At 43.7% G+C, this 17,220-nt stretch overlaps 1 protein-coding gene across 1 annotated transcript in view; it reads left to right on the top strand.

Moving 5' to 3' along the window:
- Positions 1 to 16,143, top strand: part of LOC111965635 (phosphoinositide 3-kinase regulatory subunit 5) — a 20,713-nt gene extending 4,570 nt beyond the window's left edge. Inside the window, exons 2-18 of the mRNA XM_070449213.1 lie at positions 5,891 to 6,003; positions 6,854 to 6,969; positions 7,223 to 7,291; positions 7,376 to 7,514; positions 9,991 to 10,060; positions 10,439 to 10,613; positions 10,816 to 10,984; positions 11,097 to 11,165; positions 11,366 to 12,264; positions 12,901 to 13,026; positions 13,125 to 13,256; positions 13,428 to 13,521; positions 13,910 to 13,986; positions 14,119 to 14,212; positions 14,389 to 14,474; positions 15,006 to 15,121; positions 15,301 to 16,143. Coding sequence (XP_070305314.1) covers positions 5,904 to 6,003; positions 6,854 to 6,969; positions 7,223 to 7,291; positions 7,376 to 7,514; positions 9,991 to 10,060; positions 10,439 to 10,613; positions 10,816 to 10,984; positions 11,097 to 11,165; positions 11,366 to 12,264; positions 12,901 to 13,026; positions 13,125 to 13,256; positions 13,428 to 13,521; positions 13,910 to 13,986; positions 14,119 to 14,212; positions 14,389 to 14,474; positions 15,006 to 15,121; positions 15,301 to 15,448 — 2,679 coding nt within the window. The 5' untranslated portion in view covers positions 5,891 to 5,903 and the 3' untranslated portion in view covers positions 15,449 to 16,143. The remainder of the gene's footprint in view (positions 1 to 5,890; positions 6,004 to 6,853; positions 6,970 to 7,222; positions 7,292 to 7,375; positions 7,515 to 9,990; positions 10,061 to 10,438; positions 10,614 to 10,815; positions 10,985 to 11,096; positions 11,166 to 11,365; positions 12,265 to 12,900; positions 13,027 to 13,124; positions 13,257 to 13,427; positions 13,522 to 13,909; positions 13,987 to 14,118; positions 14,213 to 14,388; positions 14,475 to 15,005; positions 15,122 to 15,300) is intronic.
- Positions 16,144 to 17,220: the final 1,077 nt, after the last annotated feature.

Raw genomic sequence — 17,220 nt, 5'->3', positions numbered from 1 at the left:
TGGATCGTTGTCTCTTGTCTAATAGTGTCCTGGAATCATGATCAATATAAAATAATGTACACTAAGGACCACCAATCACGCAGTACTGTGAATGGGGAAATATATATTTTGTCAATTCACAGTTGAAAGTCGGAAGTTTACACCTACACCTTAGCCAAAAAGAATTATTTACTTTAATACTCGTTTTTTTTACCAATTCCTGACATTATCCTAGTAAAAATCATCCCTGTCTCATTAGGTCAGTTAGAATACACAACTTATATTTTAACGATGTGAAATGGGCAGAATAATAGTAGAATGAGTTATCATTCAAGCTATAATTTCTTTCATCAAATCCTATGGGTCAGAAGTTTACCAAACAATCCCAATTAGATTTGGTAGCATTGCCTTTAAATTGTTTTAACTTGGGTCAAACGTTTTCGGTAAGCCTTCCACAAGCTCTCCAACAACTTAAAGTGGCGTGAATTTTGGACCCATTCCACCTGAGAGGCTGTTAACTGAAGTCAGTTGTGTAGGCCTCCTTGCTCGCACAAAAGCTTTTTCAGTTACTGCGCCACACAATGCTTCATATAGAGTGAGGTCAGGACGTTGTGACTGGCCACTCCAATACTTGACTTGTGTTTCGCTTATAGCCATTTGCCAACTTGGAAGTCCACTTTAGAGACCCATCTGCAACCAAGCTTTAACTCCTGACTGATGTCATTGAGATGTTGCTCTAATAATAGCTACATAATTGTCCCTCCCTCATGAAGCCATCTATTTTGAAGTGCACCAGTCTCTCTTGCAGCACAGCACCCCCACAACATGATGCTGCCGCCCCCGGCTTCACGGTTGGAATGGTGTTCTTCGGCTTGCAAGACACCCCCTTTTTTCCAAACATAACGATGTCATATATGGCCAAAACAGTTCTATTTTGTTTCATCAGACCAGAGGACATTGCTCCAAAAAGTACAATCTTTGTCCCCATGTGCAGCTGCAAACTATAGTCTGGCTTTTTTATGTGCGGTTTGGAGCAGTGGCTTCTTCCTGCTGAGCGGCCTTCAGGTTATGTCGATATAGGACTCGTTTTACTGTGATATAGATACTTTTGTACCTGTTTCCACCAGCATCTTCACAGGTCCTTTGCTGTTGTTCTGGGATTGATTTCACTTTTTGCACCAAAGTACGTTCATCTCTCGGAGACAGAGCGTGTCTCCTTCCTGAGCGGTATGACGGCTGCGTGTGTTATATAACTTGCGTACTATGTTTGTTGACAGATGAACGTGGTACCTTCAGGCGTTTGGAAATTGCTCCAAAGGATGAACCAGACTTGTGGAGGTCTACAATTTCTTTTCTGAGGTCTTTGCTGATTTCTTTTGATTTTCCCATGATGTCAAGCAAAGAGGCACTGAGTTGAAAGGTAGGCTTGAAAAACATCCACAGGACACCTCCAATTGACTCAAATATGTCAATTAGCCTATCAGAAGCTTCTAAGCCATGACATAATTTTCTGGATTTTCCAAGCTGTTTAAAAGCACAGTCAACTTAGTGTATGTAAACTTCTGACCCACTGGAATTGTTGATACAGTGAATTATAAGTTAAATAATCTGTCGGTAAACAATTGTTGGAAAAATTACTTGTGTCATTCACAAAGTAGATGTCCTAACCGACTTCGGGAAAACTATAGTTTGTTAACAAGAAATTTTGGTGTGGTTGAAAAACGAGTTTAATGACTCCAACTTAAGGTATGTAAACTTCAACTTCAACGTAAGTGTTTAGTAACTGCAGATGTGGCAGCTTCATTCTTCCACCAGTAGAGTCTAATGATTCATTTACATCAATCATTACCTCACTGCAAGTCACCAACTTACCTGGTTGGGCCTGTACGTGCGAAAGACACCCGCTCGCCGGTAGTTGCATTGAACAAAAGAGGAAGCAATTTACAGCAGAGCATTATCGTATTATTGTTCAACTTCTGTTATATCCTAAAACCATAAGAGGCTGGTGCTCATGCAGTAGTCCGGTTGAGTGAAAGAACGGAGGGTAAGGTGTACGAGGAGAGGACGGGGCCATCAGTGTTTTAAACCCAACAGAGGAAGATTGGATGGGGATATGGGACTATCAATTAAAGTACAATGAAACGACCCCCCCTCCACCACCTCCTCCCTTGTCTGTGGGAGTCTATCTGAGAGGCTGATCACACCACAACAATGGACAGGCACCTGCTTCCCTTCCAGAGCTGGGGAGATATCTTCCTGTTTGCAAGCTGTTGGAAATGTGATCAGGCTGGGCAAAAGCAAGAGGAAAGGAAAGACGGGATGAAGGAAGAGTCTCACACTGTGTCTCAGGGTAGAGCACTGTAGAGGCAGAGAAGAAATAGGGTTAACCTGGTTGCCAGATCTGTTGCTCGTTGTCATGGCCATAACACTGTTTGAGGGTAGGGTACCATAGAATTACACATAGTCATTTAAGAAGATCTCTATGGAGGGTACAGGCAGAGTGGGAAGCTACCCTGGTTGCCAGATCTGCTTGGCTAAAGCATACACAGATCTGGCAACCCGGCTAGCGTCAAGCTGAAGATCTTGTTYCTGTTGACTTGAGGGCCTTCATCATGCCACATCTGCAGCTGTGTGCAAGGATGCTCCASCAGGATTGAGTCASATTCAGGCTTGACCTATAAATCAATAAGACAATAAGACTAAATAGTCAGGTTATGTTCGGTCAGGCTCAGTATGACTCAGTTGTTGGCTTGATTGTGGCACTCCAATCCACAAAGTATTTTGGTTTGAACTGGGAGCCAGTTGTTTGTATTGATCAGTTGATCTAACTGATCCTAATTGATTAATTGGATGAGATTGGATGTGTCATGCTAGCACCTTGGGCTGAAATCAGGGATTAGTTGAAAATGTGCAGATATTACTCTCTTAGGAAAAAAGGGTTCCCAAAGGCTTCTCCGGCTGTCCCCATAGGAGAACCCTTTTTGGATCCAGGTAGAACCCTTTTTGGATCCAAGTAGAACCCTTTTTGGTTCCATGTAGGGTTCTAGATGGAACCCAAAAGGATTCTACCAGGAACCAAAAAGGGTTCTTCAAAGGGCTCTCCCATGGGGACAGCCGAATAAACTTTTTTAGTTTCTACATAGCACCTTTTTTTCTAAGAGTGTAGGGTACTCCAAAATGATATGTGATGTGAAGGACAAAGGAGAGACCGGGGACATGGCAGCTAGAGACAGACATGTGACTTTTAGTCAGCTTTCCTTATTAACCTCTGTTGCAACAGCTGAAAATGTGGAAGTGACCTTGTTGACGTTTGAGAGGACATTCATACATCCTCTTATGAAAACCCACAGTTTCATATAATGTCAATAGTTGCCATGTAAACAGAATGATTCAATACCTGAATATAATTTTCTAGAACAGCCTGTTCATCTATGCTATTGTTACATTGACCGTGTGAAATACATCCAACATTCACTGATGTTTAGAAAACGTTGGTAGCACTTTGTTTGACTTCATTACACATTCATGAGCCATAGTTAATGCATTCATACCACTACATAATCATTTAAATAAGTTAATAGCCTACAGTCAGCCATTATATGGCAGTGGATGACTCACTCTGAATGTCCTACTGTAAATGAGATCATAAGAGTTTCTTTATTATACCCAGAGTCAACATCTGACCCTAGGCTGGATACAGTCATCAGAACTTATATGATTGATTAGTTCCTTCCCATTCCACCTGGCCTGTGTCCATTCCACCTGGCCTGTGTCCATTGTGGAACAGTATAGTTCCACAATGACCGGTGGGTCATTTACCGGTTAGTATCAAACAGTAACTTTCCTACACCTACTGAGCGTGCCACTCATAACACATCTTGCCTGATCTCAGACCTGTTTGTGTTGTCCTGCCAAATCCTATGGTCATTGTCAACCCAAACAATGGCAAGACAGACCAAACAGATCTCAGACCAGGCTATAACACTTCTGGGGATACAATACACCTTTAGCGTGGGCGACGGGGGCTGAGAACAAGGCTGTATGGAAGTGTTGTTTATGTAACTTCTATTGTTATTGTCAGGGTTCACCATATTGTTGTTAATAGTAGTGGTGCTGGAAAATAATGGTTTAATTACTCTGACCCCCTGGCCTTTGTTCACATGCTCTTCCTCTCATGGTTCCTTAGGGGCCTTAAATGGCGGGGGCGCCCCGCCTGTTAGCTTCTGGAGCCGGGGGTAACCCTCGATTTCCCCATCCGTCTGACTCTCCGCTCTCTGGCCCCGCTGTGTTTGTGTGTGTCACAGGAGGCTGCTGACGGAAGGACAGCTCATATTAACGGCCAGAACGGAGCGAATGGAATGACATGGAAATCGTGTGTTTGGTGTATTTGATACCATGCCACTGATTCCGCTCCAGCCATTACCACGAGCCCATCCTTCCCAATTAAGGTGCCACCAACCTTCTGTGGTATTTGTCTGTTTCTTTGTGTGTGTGTGGCCACCCCCAGGCCCATATCTGTACACAATGACAGTTTCCTGTCCTTTGGTCAATACTGAGAAAAGTCCCCCACAAGACCTAAAAATAGGGAGACTTCTCGTCGTGAGCATTTATATCATTGCCTCGCTCAACAGCAGCTGAATGYCCCAGTTGAGAAAGTTTGGCTTCGTCTAACCCTTGGCCCCTGTAACATGACTTTAAAAGTCGGTTCCCAGGACCCAGATGAAACCTGCTCCTGGTTTTAAAATGCTTCCAATGAGGTAGTGCTTGTTTTGACTTAGAGTCTGTTTTTGTGTTTCAGCTTTATCTCTGTATCGACATAAGGCCAGTGAGGAACACTCATAGACGAGCCTTGGTTGGTCAGAATCAGTGTAAGTTCCCTCAGAGCAGGTGTCTGGTGGGTTTTTCATTCACTGTACGTTGGTGAGATATTACCGCTAATCACCATGGTGATCACTCCTCTGACCTTTMGTGCATTTGTGTGAGTCATTCATAGGCACAGATTCATATGCAGCGCGGTGCTACCTGGCACACATTATCAGTCACATGTGGGATATAGGGGATTTCCCTGTCTCGATGGGGAGTTTTTGAGCCTGTTATTGGATACAAACACTAGTTGGTGGGAGGGATTGAAGTGTCTTGTCTTATGAAAAACGTTTGTTTTCACTCAACAAAGGAAGCTGCACTGTCCACTTCAGAAACCCCAACCCTGGGCTCTAACCCATGGTAAAGTTCCCCAGTGGGGCAAGAAAGGACAATACGTAGTGRGGCTGCTGCCGAGGACAGTACCWTTGGATATGTCCCTATATTGGAATCTTASAATGTGTACAGTCAATTCATACACTAGTAGCCTGGTCCCAGATCTGTTCGTGCTCTTGCCAACTCCTGCTGCTCTCATTGTCAGGACAAAAGTATGGCAATGAGTGATACGAAGTTGGCAGGATAGCACAAATAGATTGGCATTTCACACGCCTTTTTAATATATTACCAGTTGATGTTCTCTGTTTCAAAACATGTTCAAATCGTTTGGTTTCTACTGAACATGCCCCTGTTGTGCGTCCTAATATCAGGAAGTCCCATATCCTATTGTCTCTATATGATTCCCAGGAACACAGATGAGGGCGATGCCTATGAAGGGCCATAGAKATATAACAAACTATAAGAAGGGCAGGAAGAGAGAATAACAGTTTGTTTATCTTATCTCTCCGTCCCCCTGAAYTCCCCTCCTGTCCTGTGGCTTTTCCACGGAACTCATGAGGGCATMTTCATATGTCCCCTGCGATGTATACCAAGAGGCAAAACTGGACCTCTGTTTACTTCCTTGATCTGATGACAGTCTAATATGCTTTCACGGAAAGAGAAGGATGAATGGAGAGAGGTGTGATGTTAATCGTATCCCTCTCTTCTACTCCAGGTCGTGAGAAGACATGCAGCACACGTCGTGTACTGAGGACCGGATCCAGCATGCTCTGGACCGATGTCTGGATGGGCTCAGACCCAGCCCCACGGCACCACAACCCTGGAACGGTAAGCCTCATCTGGGCTGAACAGGGTCGGACATGGGCGGGTGTATTTCGTCTCTTTCGTTGGTGACTTGATTCCCAGTGTATTTCATTTGAGACATACAGTCCTTTATTTCTTAAGAAAGGCATAATATGGTTGTTCACATGATATGGAAATCAGGCCTGTTCACATGTCACTGTGGCATGTAGTTCATGTCATAGTATTGATCCAAACTGCAGGAACATTTTCTAAGTGTGCTGTTACAGAAAGTCGACATGATATCAAATAGCATGAGACGTTTCAAGTGTCCAGCAACGCGTTAACCCCTCCACAAGAAGATCTTCATCAGTCCTCAGTCAGACCACACTGACAGTAAATTGTTGTTCTTTCTCAACTTCTGAGCACCACAACTGTTCGTTGTGACAGCTATATCTGAAGCCCAGTAGGCCTAGTGAGTCTGTTGTTGTTGAAAACTGTCAGAGAAGGGTTATTACGTGCTAGAGGAAGTATCAACTTTGACACTATGGCTCTGGAGGAAGTTGTGCACACACACACACAGAGAGAGAGAGACCGTGGTGGCATAGACTGCAGTGTGCCTGGAAGCATGATGAGGTAGTGTGAGGGGGTAGGATCGGTTAGTGTAGTAAAGCGTAGCAGCACCAAATGTGTCAGATATCATACACCTACACCCTGTGGTTTTATACATCACATTTTCAGGAGGTACCTTGTTGCCACATACTGTGTTGAAATGATGTTATTAATTTGTTTGAAGTACACTGTGTACCCTTCAGGGAAGCTGCATGTTCTAGTATCATAAACATGTTACCCAATGTGGCATGCTCCCTGTGATGTGACGTGTGTGTGTGTGTTTCAGTCCTGATGTGCTCGGCGGGCCAGTCGTTGAACCGCTGGAGTCTGGAGGAATTGGTGAAGAGAGACCCAGAGAACTTCCTCATCCTCCTGCAGCAGATCCTCAGGAAGACCCGAGAGGTGAGGGGTCACAGGTCATTACTGAAAGGGCAGAGGCTATCATAACTCCTCTACTTAGGATGCTGCTATGACCTAGATTCTCATGGTCACATGTCATGATGACCCCAAGTCTCTACAGAATGTAGGTGGGATTTTAGTCTGATCTACAGTATGTGATTAGGAGCTCTATGCCGTCTTGTGGTGGGAATTGAGAACTGAAACTGTAAAGTGTGGATATGTGAATGAACTTTTGGGTCTCTGTATGTGTGTGCAGGTCCAGGATCAGTGTCAGTATGAGCTAGTGGCTCCCCTCGCTATCATGTTCTCCTCCACTCTGTTACAGGTAACGGTAATCAATCAATGAATAAATCAAACGTGAGAATCCCAACCTTAGTTACCTGTAACTAGGTTTGTTTTCTGGTTGCAGACCCCCTTCTGTCCCCCTGCCACGGAGCTGCTGGAGGAGGCCTGTGAGGTGTTCGGCTGTTTCGTGACTTGGCCAGAGCCTTACTGCAGCGTGTGTAAAGGACTGCTCTCCACCTTACARCAGGAACTCAAGGCCCCAGGTAAACATGGAAAGATGTGGGATACTCTAGGTTTTATATCTARCCATGCTTCTATGGGGGTTTTGAACTATTCGTTTACTTCATTGATGATCATGATGTGGACTGTGAATTAATATGAGGTCAAAAACGGACATGTGTAAGACAGCCTTCCTTTTTCTGTGAGGCAACAAGTGCCTATGTTGACTTGTTGACTTCCCTCTCAATGGTCCGAGCCATAGTTGCTGAGGGGTGTAATCATTACGCCGATTCTGTTGCAAAACGGTTTGCAATAAACTGTTTACTCCAAACACAGAAAACGCAAAGAGTTTCTATTGGACAAATTCAGATTGGTCCCTCCCCGTTTCGTTTCGTTTGCTCTAGTTGATTCCATTTGATTCTTAAACGGTTAACACTTTCCATAATGAATACACCCCATYTCATGTACTGTGGCTCTGTCAACCATGATCAGTGACTGCCCCCTAGTGACTCAAACAGATAATGCAGTAAMATGAAACGCACAAATACAGTGAGTATCAGAAAGTATTCACACCCCTTGACTTTTCCCACATTTTTTTTTATTTTTTATTAATTACACTTTGGATGGTGTATCAATACACCCAGTCACTACAAAAGATACAGGGATCCTTCCTAACACACTTTCCAGAGAGCAAGAAAGCRGCTCAGGGATTTCACCATGAGGCCATTGGTGACTTTAAAACAGTTATAGAGTTTAATGGCTGTGATAAGAGAKAACTGAGGATGGATCAACAGCATTGTAGTTACTCCACCTAATTGACCGAGTGAAAAAAAGGAAGCCTGTACAGAATATAAAACTTCCAAATCATGCATCCTGTTTTCAGCAAGGAACTAAAGTAATACTGCAAAAATGTGGCAAAGGAATTAACTTTTTGTCCTGAATACAAAGTGTTATGTTTGGGGCAAATCCAATACAACACATTACCAGGGTTGGGAGTAASAGATTATATGTAGTTACATGTTAGGCCTTAGACCTCTGCGCCACTCGGAAAGCCTAGCTATGTAAACTTTAACATTGATTTATCCTGCAATAGATATTGTTCAATTGGTAACATACATTRTTGTCTTCTTCTAATGTCTCTTGAAGGGAAAGTAATCTAAAAGTAATGGAATGTAATCAGATTACGTTACTGAGTTTGGGTAATACCAAAGTTACGTTACTGATTACAATTTTGGACAGGTAACTTGTAACGGATTACATTTAGAAAGTAACCTACCCAACCCTGCACATTACTGAGTACTAGTCTCCATATTTTCAAGAATAGTGGTGGCTGCGTTATATTTCGGGTATGCTTGTAATCGTTAAGGAGTTTTTCAGGATAAAAAMGAAACAGAATGGAGCTAAGAACAGGCAAAATCCGAGAGGAAAACCTGGTTGTCTGCTTTCCACCAGTCACTGGGAGATTAATTCACCTTTCAGCAGGACAATAACCTAAAACACAAGGCCAAATCTACACTGGAGTTGCTTACCAAGAAGACAGTGAATGTTCCTGAGTGGCCGAGTTACAGTTATGACTTAAATCTACTTGAAAATKTATGGCAAGACCTGAAAATGGTTGTCTAGCATTGATCAACAACCAATTTGATAGAGCTTGAAGAATTTTGTYAAGAATAATGGGCAAATGTTGCACAATCCAGGTGTGGAAAGCTCTTAGAGATTTACCCAGAAAGCCTCACAGCTGTAACTGCTGCCAATGGTGCTTCTACAAGTATTGACTCAGGGGTGTGAATACTTATGTAAATTAGATATTTCTGTATTTCAATTTCAATACATTAGCAAAAAAAAAATCTGTTTTAACTTTATCATTATGAGGTATTGTGTGTTGATGGTTGAGTTTTTTTTTTACAATTCAAATCAATTTTGATTTCGGCTGTAACACCACTATATGTGGAATAAGTCAAGGGGTATGAATACTTTCTGAAGGCACTGTAGATATAACATAATCGGATGAACTTGATCACCTTAAATTGATCAAGTTAGGTAGGTTAATAGTCAAGTTAGGTAATCGTGTCGGCTCAAACATGTGCCATTGATAATGGAGAAGTGCTTTACGGTTCTGTGGTAGCCTGTTCTTTGAAAGTGGATGTGTGATACTTCAATTCACAAAAGAAAAAAAGCAGAACTATAACATCCTGTCGACTACCTGGAAGAGGATAATGACAGATAAAATAAGACTGAAATCTGAGAAAGTCACGTCAGGTACAGGCCAATGAATGAATGAATGAATGAATGAATGAATGAATGAATGAATGAATGAATGAATGAATGAATGAATGAATGAATGAACGAATGAACGAACGAACGAACGAACGAACGAATGAATGAATGAGCTTGCAGTGGTGTGAATGGGCATCACTATTTTGTGATGTTGTGAGATCAAATTATTATATAATTGTGTGCAATACAATACTTTAGTGTGCAAAGAACAATCAACTTATTCAGCGTGTGTTCATTTCACAGGCATATCCTATCACAGACTGGTGAGAGAAGAGCAAGGCCTGGCCACCTCAAAACATAGCTCAAAAACAATGTAGGTTGTCAACAGTTTAACTGCTATATTTTACTACAGATGATTCTAAATGACTGTGCATTTWTGTCATGCACATGTAAACCACACGTCTGGAACTCCACTTCAGTTCTTCGTTCTCCCCACCCCTTCCCTGCCCGATATATCACTACTTCCTTTTCACACGCTGTTAGCGTTCCCCTTGTTCTGTTTCCGTGTAACTGGGTGGGTATTTATATACACGTCTTTGCATGTGTTGCCTGAGAGACAAAGGCATTTGTATCTTCCTGTTCTACAATTCATGCAACAAGGAATAATAATAATAATGACTTTTTAGAGCGCAGACCTCCTAGCACCCCTGTGTTTCCACCATGTCAACCCCATGTCGTCTCATCCCGATAGGACGGTTCTGTTGATGAACCCTAGTGAGGTGCCTCCTGAGTTCCTGTCTGTAGCAGACCAACTGAGTAGTATCCAACGGTCCCAGAGAGAGACATATATCACCCTGGTCAAACATGCCTACCAGGCTACCCTGGGCTCCAAGTACCCCCTAGCCAGCATCCACAAAGCCCTGCAGGTACTGGACGACACAATATACCACTGGAGCGCTATAGAGATACCGATAGAAATTGTGATTTTAGCTAAGATTTTGTTCGTCTTGATGGGATGTGTAATCTGTTACTTTTTACCCATCATGGTCGAAATCATTGGTTAGTAGTTTGATAGTTTGCTAGTGCTGCTCTTCTGTACAGTAACACAACATGACTCCCTCGCCACAGGTCAAGAGTCTAGAAGTGCTGGTGGAGATCTTCTCCATGGTAACCGACGTCCTGGAGATGGCCGCTGCCATGGACGACCCGGCGAAAGGCCGTGATCATGTGACGCAGGGCCTGGAGGGGCTGAGGGAGAGGATGGGCGTCCCAGCGTCCAATGTCAGGAAGTCTGACGGTGAGAGGGCGGAGCCTAACCAGTGTATTGATTTGTCAAAATGAGGCTACTGGGAAAAAAATTCCATACAATGTGTGTAAAGGTTGTTTTGTTGTATTTATTCTGTTTTTAGGAATGCTGCAAACTCTACCACTGCCCACAGCCAAGTGCTACATGTTTCACTGGGACAAGGACAACTTTGGTAAAGGACTTTGGTCTTCTGTCTCTCATGAAATGGCTTGTCATGGGATCCCCCTAGAGTCTGGTTCCTCTCTAGGTTTCTCCTACCTAGGTTGACTTTCCTTTCTGTTTGATGGTTTCAACTTGGATTGTGACAAATGAATTTGTAGARGGTGCTTTACAGTACATGCAACTGATAGACTGTGTCCTTGTGATTTTCAGACATCCTCAACACCATRCTGGAGAACGAGCATGACCTAACCGGCTTCCAGACCTCCAGTGGTCAGGGTGATGGTGAAGATGAGGAGGGGGAGGAAGGTGCAGAGTTCGACCTGGAGGAGGAAGAGGGAGAGAAGGAAGAGGGAGAGAAGGAGTTTGTACGTAGACATGTCGGAGGCAACGGCTGGAGCATGGACCACCGAGCCTCTACCTTCTCCACCGTCTCCTCCCTCTCCACTGCCTCTAAAGACTCCATGTACTCCAACTTGTCCGAATCCTACACCCCCTCCATTCTCTCAGTCACTTCCGGCATCGACAGCGACTTCTACGAAGACCCTGAGGACGCCACCTCCAGCCCCTCCCCTTTGGAACGGAGTCCATCGTCCGGCAAGTCAACCAAAGCTTCGGCTCGTCGGAGCCAGCACTTCTCCCGTTTCTTCAAGACAAAGACACAGTCCCTGACCAGAGCCAAGAGCCTCGGCAGCCCAGATGCTAAGGACTTTGTCCCTGTTCGTTCAAAGCGCTCCAACTCCCTCCCGCAGCAGGTGCACCTACGCAGCCCAGACTCCTTGTTCCAGACCCCCTGTACCTCCCAGGCCCTCAAGCATGTGTGCTTCCGCCGGAGGCCCATCCTGAGCAGTGACGAGGAGGGTGACAGTAATGCCACCACCCTGAGGGTGGTAGTGTTCGGGGCCGACCACGTGGCGGGCAAGGTGGCGAGGGCCTATAGTAACCTACGCCAGAGAGAGAACGTTTGCCCGAACCTCAGCAGAGCCTTCCGGCTGCAGTTCTTCTTTGTGCCTGTGAAGAGGGACAGTGTTGTGAGGTGCCCCAGTCCCAGGTGCCCTAGCCCCGGAGGCCAGTCGGCTAGCCCACGGAGAGGAAGTACAGTGAGTACAACTGTTATAGTATAGTGGCTCTTTTTAAGTGGCCCTATCAGGTTTATAGCATAGTGGCTCTTTTTAACTGGCCCAATCAGGTTTATAGCATAGTGGCTCTTTTTAAGTAGCCCTATCAGGGTTATAGCATAGTGGCTCTTTTTAAGTGGCCCTATCAGGTTTATAGCATAGTGGCTCTTTTTAAGTGGCCCTATCAGGTTTATAGCATAGTGGCTCTTTTTTAACTGGCCCTATCAGGTTTATAGCATAGTGGCTCTTTTTAACTGGCCCTATCAGGGTTGGGGTTAATTCTATTTCAATTCAAGTCAATTGGGGAGATAATTGAAATTTGATTCATAATATTTCAGTTTTTTCAATTTATAAATTGAACTTCAATTCACTTCCTGATGAGATGGACCCAAACCATGTTGGTTTCTGGTGCACCATAAAAAATATCAGCACTAAAGCGTAACCTCAATTCTAGATAATGGGTTGATAGCTGTTTAGGAGACCGTTTCCCTCAGGACCGAGTTTGGCAAACCCTGCGATAGAGCAGCGGAATTAAATTCAGGATGAGTCGTCGGGCAATGTTTCTGTGGCCATACAATACTATTACTACCGCAGCTAAAAGGAAGAGAGACTGACATATTGTTCTTCTAGGAGCTCAACATTATTGCCACAGAAGACAGCACTAACGACATAGCCCGTTTTATTGGTATGCTGGACCCCTGGTACGAACGCAACACCTTGAGCCTGCTCAGTCTACCAGCCAACGTGGTGTGTCAGGTAAGAGCACATTTTGTGTGACATATCAAATGATGAATATGATGAAAAAATGATGTGTTGTCTCACACACAGTCAATGGTGTTCACTGTGTCTTGCAGCAAACCTCTAAGATAGAGTGTGAGTTGTATGATAGTTCCTATGAGGATCGTCTGCCCATCCTGGCTGACCTGGTGCTATACTACTGTCGCCATGCCACCAGGCCTGCACTGATGCAGCTCTACCAAGCTGAGGTGAGGCCTGGATTCTCTTTCTGTCTCTTTTTCTCTCTCTCTGTCACTCTCTGTCTCTCTCTTTCTTTCTCTCTCACTCACACACACACACACACACACTGCACATCTCCTATACTCAACCTCCATGTTATAAATGTGTGTATTGACTGTTTGATGTCCTTGGGGTTGTAGATGACGTTAGCTGGAGGCGAGAGGCGGAKAGAGGTTTTCATTCACTCCCTAGAGCTGGGCCACACCGCGGGGACACGAGCCATCAAGGCTATGGGTACYTACATCTGCCTCAGCCCCGTCTCCTAGCAAACAGCCCATAATAAACAACAGGCAGTTCAGATTTTCCCATTAGAAAATACGCATCTTGACTTCAGCCGGGAGTCCGAGGTCTGGGTGGATTAWGGCTATGGGAACATCTGCTGTTTCAATCTATGATTCAGAGACTCAAATTGTCTCATTTGTTCCTCCATGTCATTTCTTCTATGCTACATGACTGAATCTCTTCCACCTCTTTTTGCTTATTAAAAAAGAAAGTGATACTAAATGTATAAATCATCATTCTTTGTATTCATCATCATCAATGATTGATTATTCATCTTCGTCATCATGTTCAGCTCTATGGCTGTATCCTAATAGGAAAGCTCTGTGTTTGTCCTTTGTAGGTGCCGCAAGCAAGAGGTTTGGGATCGATGGCGACCGGGAGGCAGTCCCTCTGATGTTAGAGGTGGTTTACAACAGGGTAAAGATGGTGTTCAGCAGCTGTTCATCCTTCTAGAAACATACTGACCGTGTCAACTGCATAATGAGTCATCATTATCTTTGCCTGATGCATTTCTGACGTATCTCTCTCCTCCTTCTTTTTCTCTCCCAGGTGGTTATCAGTGGGAGGAGTCAATGGACGAAGAAAGACACAGTTTGCACCTCCATCAACCTGACCAAAGCCTGCAAGAATCCAGAGGAACTAGGTGATTTAACTACAGCAATAAAATTAACTACAGTAAAATAAAGTTCTGGGTTCATTCATGAATTGGACATTTTTGGGCTCACGCATGTCAGAGAGCAGCCAAATCAGTTAGGTTTGAATGTTTGTTTCATAAACGCAGACATCGTGTTCTGATCCCTTCCTTCCCCCACGGTTTAGATTCAAAGATGGAGTGCTTGCAGTTGACAATGACAGAAGTACTGAAAAGGCAAAACTCAAACAAATCTAAGAAGGGCTACAATCAGGTGAGCAGGATGTTGTCAGAMCGAGTCGGTSTGACTTGCGTACATCAACAACTTTACATAAACCACTGTGCTCTATAAGGACTCCATAAAGWGGTCTGTAGCAACATCTCTCGTACCCCGAGAACGAGATTRTTTCCAGATCAACCCGATAAGAWACCCAATGTACACTTTCACAGASACGTCTCAGTTTCTACTTTAACAGAGCACGACTTTCACTTGAGTTTTTGTTGTTGTTGTTCTTCTCCAACCCTTTTCCTGTTCACTGTTCACTTGATCTTACATGAATATGACACACTACATCCTGTAGCTCAGGCAAATATAGCATTAATGCCACTAATTAATGCTTTTCTATATGTCCTTAGGGCTGGTTTCCCAAACACAGATTAACCTAGTCCTAAACGCTTTCACTGGAGATMATCCTTTGATCATGTTTTTGATCCAGGACTATGCTTAATCTGTGTCTGGAAAAACYACCCTTGGAGTCCCAAAATATACTTGTATTGCTTCTAATGGTCAGTTTCTACTTGACAGCAACTGAGCATGACTGAGGTGAAGGTGGACAAGGTGCAGGTCAGTGGGACTGGTAACACCACCTTCGCTGTGTGTCTGGACCAGGATGAGAAGAAGATCTTCCAGGGTGTCACCAGGTACAGGCATACACACACACACACACACACACACACACACACACACACACACACACACACACACACTGTTCTTAGTTACACACATCCACACAATCCCCACAAGTAAAGTTAAACATGCACACGTACAGACACACACTCTCTGACCACAGTGTCTCGTTCCCTCCCTCCTTCTCTCCCAGGTGTGAAGTATCTGTATGCTACAAGCCTGACAGCTCTACAGACTGGAGGTTAGGCCAGGGCCTGTCCTCCCAGATCCAGCCTCTCCACCCCACCTTCTGCTCCCTCCTCTGCCTGCCCATAGCCACCTTCAGTGGGGCACAGCCCTGACAGGGGAATACCAGCCTTAAAAATATATATACTTTAATGTATTTCTGACACTTTTTAGACAGCTGGTAACAGAGGGGGAGTAAGTGGAGATGAAAAGCCTTGAGTCTGTGGACCAGACTAAAATGAATGGAAGAGATTCTTTTTGGAGCCAAGGGACAGTATAGCTGCTGGATGGTTCAGCGAACCACCCTCCTGTGATGACTAACATTGCCTGAGACCTACAGACGTCCGTTGGGCTAACAGTCTTGTGACATTCAGGAGACCCAGGTTCAATAACCAGTTGCTAAAATGGACACTATGGATTATGTAAATGATGTACATTTGTATACTATATATTTCTTCCCTCAAAATAACGTCATCATTACACTGTAGCTACACGGGCATTGGCGCAAGGTATTTGGAAGCACTGAAGTCCTCTCTTCCTGCACTGCAATGAGCAACGGTTTCCTGAAATGGGACATTTCTGAAATATCACAGTGACTTCTTCTTTAGACCAGCAGGGGAGTCTATTGTGTTCACTTTCCCACACTAGAGTAACTTATGTCAGGATAATGATAGGATAATGAAGGATAATGAGGGAGGAAAAGCAGCCTTTTCTCAGGACTCCACAGACTCATCCAATAGCAATGATGTTAAATGTTGTTTTTACATTTGAATGTATATATTTGACATTGTATTAAATAATCCTATTTTGACATTCCATTGTTCATAATATAAGATGTATCATACTAAGTAGCACCCTGTCATGTTTATTTGACACTGTATTTGACATAAGATATATAATTTTGGTTTAGCTGATACTGATGACCGCAGGGACGCAGAAAGAACATAGATATTCCAGGGTAGATTGACATGGTGTCATAGACCAGTCTATGGTGCTACTGAATATACTCATCCAGTCTTTTTGTTAATCAGTTGTCTAATTTATTGTTGTCTACAGCTTTGCACAGAAAATATATAGCACAATATCAAAATATCAATCATATAGCAGAATAGAATGCACAGTCAAATTGCTTAAAGGGTGAGGTTGGTATTTTAGAAATATTTGTGTTAAACATGGGTAGGGCTCTGGGTTTATCCTGACTGTGACCTAACCAGTTTTTCTATGATGTCAGGAAAACACCACAGATTAATACATTACACATGTACACTGAGTCTACAAAACGGTAAGAACACATTCCTAATATTGAGTTACACCCTCTTTCGCCCTCGCAACAGCCTCAGTTCGTCGTGGCATGGACTCTACAAGGTGTCGAAAGCCCTTCCACAGGGACGCTGGCCCATGTTGACTCCAATGCTTCCCACAGTTGTGTCAAGTTGGCTGAATGTGTTTTGGGTGGTGGACCATTCTTGATACACACTGGAAACTGTTGTGTGAAACCCAGTAGCGTTTCAGTTCTTGAAACATGCAAACCGGCACCTATCTTACCCTGTTCAAATGCTCTTAAATACTTTGTCTTACCCATCGCCTGAATGGCACACACACACAAAAAAATCCTTCTTTAACCTGACTCCTTAAGTGACATCAATAAGTGATCATAGCTTTCACCTGGATTCAAATCAAATCTAACTTTATTTGTCACATGCGCCGAATACAACAAGTGTAAACCTTACCGTGAAATGCTTACTTACAAGCCCTTAACCAACAGTGCAGTCTACAGTATGTCATGGAAAAAGCAGGTATTCCTAATGTTTTGTACATTCAGTGTATATTGCTATATAGTTAACTTCAATAAACAGAAATGAAAGGTACTGTACATGTAACAACATAT

This window comes from Salvelinus sp. IW2-2015, linkage group LG1, assembly GCF_002910315.2.
Source record: "Salvelinus sp. IW2-2015 linkage group LG1, ASM291031v2, whole genome shotgun sequence".
NCBI classification, from domain to species: domain Eukaryota; kingdom Metazoa; phylum Chordata; class Actinopteri; order Salmoniformes; family Salmonidae; genus Salvelinus; species Salvelinus sp. IW2-2015.
This window is presented reverse-complemented; position numbering and strand designations above follow the sequence as displayed.